The sequence below is a fragment of the Passer montanus genome, unplaced genomic scaffold (assembly GCF_014805655.1).
Source record: "Passer montanus isolate IOZ18808 unplaced genomic scaffold, ASM1480565v1 scaffold7, whole genome shotgun sequence".
In the NCBI taxonomy this organism is placed as follows: domain Eukaryota; kingdom Metazoa; phylum Chordata; class Aves; order Passeriformes; family Passeridae; genus Passer; species Passer montanus.
Genome location: NW_024372147.1, coordinates 16694666 through 16701685, shown reverse-complemented (window position 1 = coordinate 16701685; position 7020 = coordinate 16694666). Strand labels below are relative to the sequence as shown.

General features: G+C 33.1%; 1 protein-coding gene across 3 annotated transcripts in view; it reads left to right on the top strand.

The window, feature by feature from the left end:
• AP3B1 (adaptor related protein complex 3 subunit beta 1) overlaps positions 1-7020 on the top strand; it is a 152566-nt gene that overhangs the window by 91990 nt on the left and 53556 nt on the right. For 2 of the 3 annotated variants that reach the window (XM_039729695.1, XM_039729698.1), the window contains exon 20: positions 170-353. In XM_039729695.1, the coding sequence (XP_039585629.1) occupies positions 170-353 (184 nt within the window). The remainder of the gene's footprint in view (positions 1-169; positions 354-7020) is intronic. The other variant, XM_039729697.1, reaches the window with a different exon arrangement.

The window sequence follows — 7020 nt, the reverse complement described above, 5'->3', positions numbered from 1 at the left end:
ATGGTTTTGTGTAGCCTTAAACTACTTCATTCATAGCTAAGTTTTTTTTTTGTGGAGAAATCATGACTTAAAACTTCATTTAATGAAACTTTGAAATGCTGATAGGATATTGCCCAAGCAGATTCCTGTGGTGGTTTTACATGTCTCTTAATGTTTTTTAAATATGTAGTGATTCAGAGGATATTAAAAAGAAAGCAGAGGGGATTTCCAAAAAGATAAGAACATCCAGTTCGTCTGATACGGAGTACACTTCATCAGATGAATGTTCTTCAGGATCCAAGTCAGAATCCGACTCTAAAAGTGACTCTGACTCTGGAAAATCTACAAATGCTACCTCTAATAAGGTTAGTAAGGTAAAATACATTTTTTAAAGCCTCTATAAAATATGAGAATGTGTATCTAACCATCCATCCATGTTTCTTTTTGTTGGAATGAAGATGAGTAGCAGTTTTATGCAGACCTAAATGGAATGGAAAAAAAAAAATTTTACTTTTCATAGAGAGACCAGTCCAAAAGTAGTTTGATGGTTTAAGCAAGTAAGAGCATTTATATAACAAAAAACCTGAATTATAAAAATGTAAATTAAAAAATTTCAGTTTATAATTTTATGTTATTTTTACTCCATATAGATGAAGAAGAATAATAGAATTTAATTATTTTTTATACATAGAACAGAATATTTTTTCTAGTAGTCTATTATTCTTTTATAATAAAATTAATTGGTATTTAATTTAAATTTTAGGTTATTGTTGAACTGGTGAAACTTAATACATGCATGTTGATGGTTATTTTATTAAAATGGAATCTTAAAGTATAGCTGTAGTACTTGGGTGTGAGAGGAAAAAAAAACCAAGAACCAAATGTTACTGCATTGTTCCTTAAGTGTTTAAAGATGTTCTAATAGAACTCTTTGTTTAGTTTTAAAATTTTCTGTTAAAATTGAGAATAGTACAGTTAATGAATCTATAACTGAGATGTGTATATAGATTAGTAGCATTAGTATTCCTAATGAGCAATCAACTTTTACTTGCTGTCTATGTTTGATAGGAATAAAGAGTTCTGTTACTTCAAATTCTGTTTGCTCTTTCATACCTGTTTTAAGAAAGCTAGCTTTATAATACATATTTTTAAATATGTTTCAGAATATGCGAAGATGCAAAAACGTGCAGCAGAGCCATTCATGTGTCAGTTAGTATTTAATTGCTTACCTTAGTGAAGAAAAAGACCATAAAGTTCATTACTCAAACTAGCATTATAGAACTAACTATTCATATTATTAGCATCAATTGGTTACTGTTTAGACACCTACTTTGTATTTAAAAATAAATAAATTAGGAACTTTTTGCTAAGTTTGTTCAGGAAGAAGAGTAAAAGAATTTCTGACACTTATTTTTCTGTTATCAAATACTTCCTATGCAATTTTTTCTATATATTTACAAAAAAAAGTTGAAGAGTAGAATTGTAGCTCAGAAGTTTCCATTTAAATTCTGATATGTGGTATTGAAAATTAAGTGAAACTCTTAACGCATTTTAAATTAAGCTAAGCCATTTCAGTCCACACTTCTGTATAGATGGCAGAATAGTCAAAATAGACATTCTCTGTTGCATTTCTAGCAATTTTTGAAGCTGGTGAATAGGTGTGTTTTGACCAGTTAAGAGGTAGGGCCATTACTTGATTAAGTTGTTGAGGTGTGTATTTCTTTTAAATAAGGAGGCAGAGCTCTCCATTTCTCTAAATCTTGAACTTATATTGTGCATGATGTTTGTTTTGCAACTTCGTAGGTGTGCCTAGGAACTCTTGAGTTGTGACCTTAACTTTTAATCGGTTCTCTTCTTTAACCAAGTAGAACAAAATATGAAGTGACGCTGTATTACCTGAGAAGTAGGTGTTTCCACGGTTTGATCAGTTTCCTGCCTGAATAACGCATTGGGTAACACACCTGTGTCAAAAGCTTTTTTCTTCTAGAGCATCCAGACTGGATCTTGCAAAAAAAATGGTAGCCCAAAAAATACAACTCAAATCCACTTAGAATAAACTGCTTTGATACTAGATAGGACATGAATTAGTTGTAACAGTTTGCAGCTTCTCACATCATCACAGTATTTTTTCACCAGAAAGTAATACGTACTCTGATGTGCTTCGTTCAGAGCAGGCACTGCAAAGTCATGCTCAGACTATCTTCTCTCTGCTGCATTTTCCCATTTTTCTCAGGATATTGACACCGTGTTGATAATTTCTTTCACTATAGTTCTCTAAATTGTTTGGTTCTTTCACAGGATATGTGAGGACTACTAGCATAAAGAAGCTTTTTGTATTTTAAAAGAGCAGAATGTGTGAAGTCAAATACACTGAATATGAGAGCTGGAATGTCCAAGAAGCTTGGGATTGAATTGTTGAAGTCAATGGAAAGTTGTCAAAGCCTTGGATTTTAAGAGAAGAGAAGGAACATTGCAGTAGTTCTGAAGTCTTACTTGATTAAGAAGCACCTAAAAGGAAATGTGTGTTAGGAACAAGAAGTATTTTTAAACAGTTAACAGAAGCGTTGATAAGAGTAGAGTCAAAGGATAGAAGGGAAAAATTACAAAGCTTTTAACCGTCACAAAAGACATTAAAATAAAAAGCAATGAGTTTATATGCATCGCAGCAAGAAAAGTAACGAGGAGGTTATTGAAAAGCATAGAGCTCACTGTGCAGAAGCTAAATGTTCCTTAAATTCTTTTTCATTTAGAAATTAGCTCATTTAATGTAAGGGCAACAAACTTGGCTGATGAACTGTAAACATCAATGGTCATATGTTAAGGAGCAGGGGGAAGTTATTTTAACGTCCTGAACAAGAAGAACTCTTTCAGTATATGATATTAGTCCCTGGAACCTTGAAGTTAGTTTCCACTTAAACCATGTTCGATTCCTGCATTCAGGTGTTTCTAGTACTTGTTTATTTTTAGACATGTAACTAGATAAGGGGGTGGGGGAAAAGAAACACAGGTATTTTTTATTAAAGATGATTGCTATGCTAACTAGTTAATCGCTTTTTTTGTCAGAGACCTGTTTTGAGCCCTGTATTGATAGATGAAGGTAACTGATGGTAACCTAGATAACACCTTCCAAGATGGAAAAAAAAAGAAATATTTAACAAACTTTAAAGCAGATTATAGGTAAAGTCTTATATATAGACCTCTTATGTGTTGAGGTACATTTTTAAAAGAACCACACTTTTTTTTTTTCCCTGCTCCCTTCCTGGCTTATTTTCAGACCACCCAGGAAACAGATGGTTTTTGCCAGGCTCTCAGAAATGCATGCTTTATTATGATAGTTTGCCATTAGAAAAAACATTGCTTATGTTATTCTACTATAGTGTGTTCTTAATTTGGGCATTCTATAGGGGAGATTATTCATTAGGCTTTCCTTTTCAGTAAAACTGAAAAGATTTTCTGGAATACATACTAATAAAAGAAGTTGTGGTTAGTGAGCTCTATTTTTATGGTTTCTCAGTTTGCTACACATTATGAGTAATGTTACATAGCAGATGTTTTTGGTGATGTTTACCATTCCTTATATATTGTGTTGAGTGCCATTTCCATGTTCTGCAAAATTTTCTTAATAAAAAAGGTTTTACTACATTCACACTGTAGCTTAATTTCTATATACATCCATGCACTTACTGGCATTAAAATACACTACAAAAAAATTCAGATTATTTTCCTGAGTATGTTATTAATGGTTTAGTATTTTTTCTCCTGACAAATCGTTTTGAAAAAGCTGTTGTGTTCACTGTAATTGAGCTGCAGTGAATCGAAAAGTCAGTCTCTTGTACTGCAGTCTTTTATATCATTTTGAAATATGGATAATTTGAGGTGTTCAGATACATACTATACTGTAAGCATGAATACTGTAGAGCTAAAATGCAGATTTGAGGATGATGCATGTATAACTAGGTGTCTCTGCAGTGGGATTTTAAAATCAGCTACTGTTGACCTCCTTCTACAAGTATAATACAGTCACTCAGCTGTTAAAAACCTGATCCACTATTTAAAAAATATACAAAAACAAATTGTCTATCTTTCTGCCTGATCTCCTTTCAAGTGCTAACACAATGGAAACAGTGGGTGATCTGTCAATGCATTTGGATTGTCAGTGATGGTTTTGTATAAATATTGGGAGGATAAGAAATAAAATTCGCACAGCAGAATATGATTTCATCTGCCTTTTCTCTGCAGCTCCATGGCTCATGCTGCGGTGTGAAATTCTCATTTTACACACTTTGCAGGCGGAGCACATGAATTATGCATTGAGCAAGAGAAATCTCCCTGCTTCAAGTCCTATATGCATTTACCAGGTTCTATCTCTATTATCAAGATGAATTGCAAATGGAGAAATGTTTGATGGAATATACCTTAACTTCTTTGTTTAGTATTCTGCTTTTCCCATAGTGGGCTTTCTTGGTAGAATACTGTTTGGCTTATATTGTAGGCTTAGTTTTAAGAAAAAAAAATGAAAAATTGTGTTACAGAGAAATGTCAGACACGTCAGAACCTTTTTATTGTCTAGATTTCAAATGCAAAGCTTTTTTTACTCAATTGAAATATCTGCAGTCATTGACTATTTATTGGTCATAGATAGCCAATCAATTTTCATTTCTTGGAAAAAACAAATTAAAAATAATCATGTTTGTTATAGGCAGGACCCATATAAATAGATTTCTTTGGTGTTTTCTACAGAATTGCACACAATTAATGTACATACCCATATGTAGAAATAGATACAAGCGTGAAATTATTTGTGTGGTTTTTGTATATATAGCACCCAAACACATACATGAGTAGCCTAGTATTTTCTTAAGCTCGAGCACGCGACTGAAGTTGGATATAAGACATGATGACACTTAAGCATTAGCTTTATCTTTATTTAATTAGCCTGTGATTTTACATTTCCCTTATGGTAGGGTCAGTTTTGTGTGGTTTTTGTTTTCTGTTTAGTGAAATTGTTTACTGGCTTGTTCTTTATAGGAAACTGATACACTTAAATTCAGTCTTCTGGTAAAGTGTGCAGTGAAAGTTTTCCTTGCCATACATTAGTTCAGGGTTTGTTTTTTTTGTGACTTATTTAAGGACCATTTTATTTTGTTTTGAACTGTAAGAAGTACATTCTCTTGAAGGATTTTTTTCCACATTTTTAAACATTTTTTATGTAGTAGATTCAAAGTAATAACAGTATAAGGATGGATTTCACCTTATAAAAGTACACATCAAGCTTTGTGTACTTTTTGTACTTGTGACAGAAGAAGCAAACTGAAGCATGCTATTGGTATTATTTGTGACTTAGGCTGCTCATCTTAGTTGTCTTCTAAACAGATCCAGTAAACTAAGGATTCTTTGGCAGTGACTCCTAATGTTTTAGAAACTTGTACTAAAGCATATAGAATTCTCATCCTTGTATGGCTCTTGAGCCACTTTATAGAGACTTTTGATTGGCTGCATAATAAAAGGAATGGAGACATCCCATCTCAATGTAAATATTTAGCAAATATAAAGCTGTAGCTTTGAACTTCCATCATGGTTGAAGGTAGAAGTATATCTTAGGGATATGTGGGAACAGACGTTGAAAGCGAAAGAGTTGAGAAATTGAAGATATTTTTAATATATTTGCCTTTTATTTAACTGAATTCTTCTTTAGTCCCTTTTGGTTTCTGAAGAGTTTTCTCGTTCAGGAAAAAGGTGTGATACATAATTTATAGTAAAGGTGCTGGAAATTACAGCTAAACCTGAGATTCAGGGCTAAATATTCACCAAATGATCTTATCAAGTGGCTTGGAATTCATGAGAAGGATTGTTACAAAGTTGTGTCTCTGACATGAGTAATTCAAGTAGAACGTGTAACTTATGAAGTACACTATTTGTCCTTACTTCACAGTTCTAAAACAAAAGTAGCCAAAACAAGCTTAGTGACTTGTTAATAAACACATCTGAAAAGTCTGGTAGTTGTGAGCAGAATAGAATTCAAGAAACTTGGATCTGAGGGGGTCCCTCAGTAATTCTGGACAAAACATATAAGAAATTGTATAACTTCAACACCATTTTAAAGCTTTTTTGCAATATTTTTTTGTCCAGAGGAGTTTTAGTTTTCAGATAAATCACCAGTACTAGAACACTCAAATACCATAGTAATAAGGACCATCAAAGTATGATGATGTTAAAATAACTTTTAAAATAATGGCTCCTGTTCTTTTCATTCCACAAGATGATTCTGCTCCCAGAATACCTAAAGCATATCTGTAGGGATCATGTAAGTAGACTACTGTCTGTTTGAGCTATGGTGTTTATGGGAAGAACATGATAAGTGATGTCATCATGGCTGAGGTCAAACCTGGTAGTCATTAACATCAATGGCTTCAAATAGCGACAATAATGGCTAGCTTCTTTCATGTTTTTTGGAGGTAACCACAGAATTTCTTGCAAAATTGGAAAAAAGTAAACTCATTATTATCATTTGTTTGCAATTAACTATCAAGCTGAGAGACCAGAAGAAAGGGAATGCACCTTGAGAAAAGAGGTGTCATTTTATTCTATGGTACCAGTTAAAGAAAGTGGTTCTAGCTGCTGAGTTCACTCCAATCTCTTCTAGAAATTTGTATCCTGAGTGTCTGAAATGCTCAAAAAATGCTGTCCTAGATGGGCATAAAGAGATTTACTGATTCATTTAGACCTGTTAATTTAGAAGTGGCCAGATATTTCTCTATGTATTTGGCTGTTATGTACTGTTTAAGAGGAAACAGGTAAACTAGAAAGTGTGACTGCTGGAAAGACTACATTTAAATTACTTGCAATAACTTGGGTAGTGAGCAATGTCTTAAGGTTTAAAGGCAGTTGATACATTATAAAAAAATCTCAAAGCCCTCTGCTTGGTATGTGAGCCAGAAAGAATGAAGGTAGAAGAAATTCTTCAGCTGACACAAATGAAAGGTGCTTTAGAGTGTGTAGGAACAACATGATGACAAAACTCCTTGAAACACAGGTTTCTGG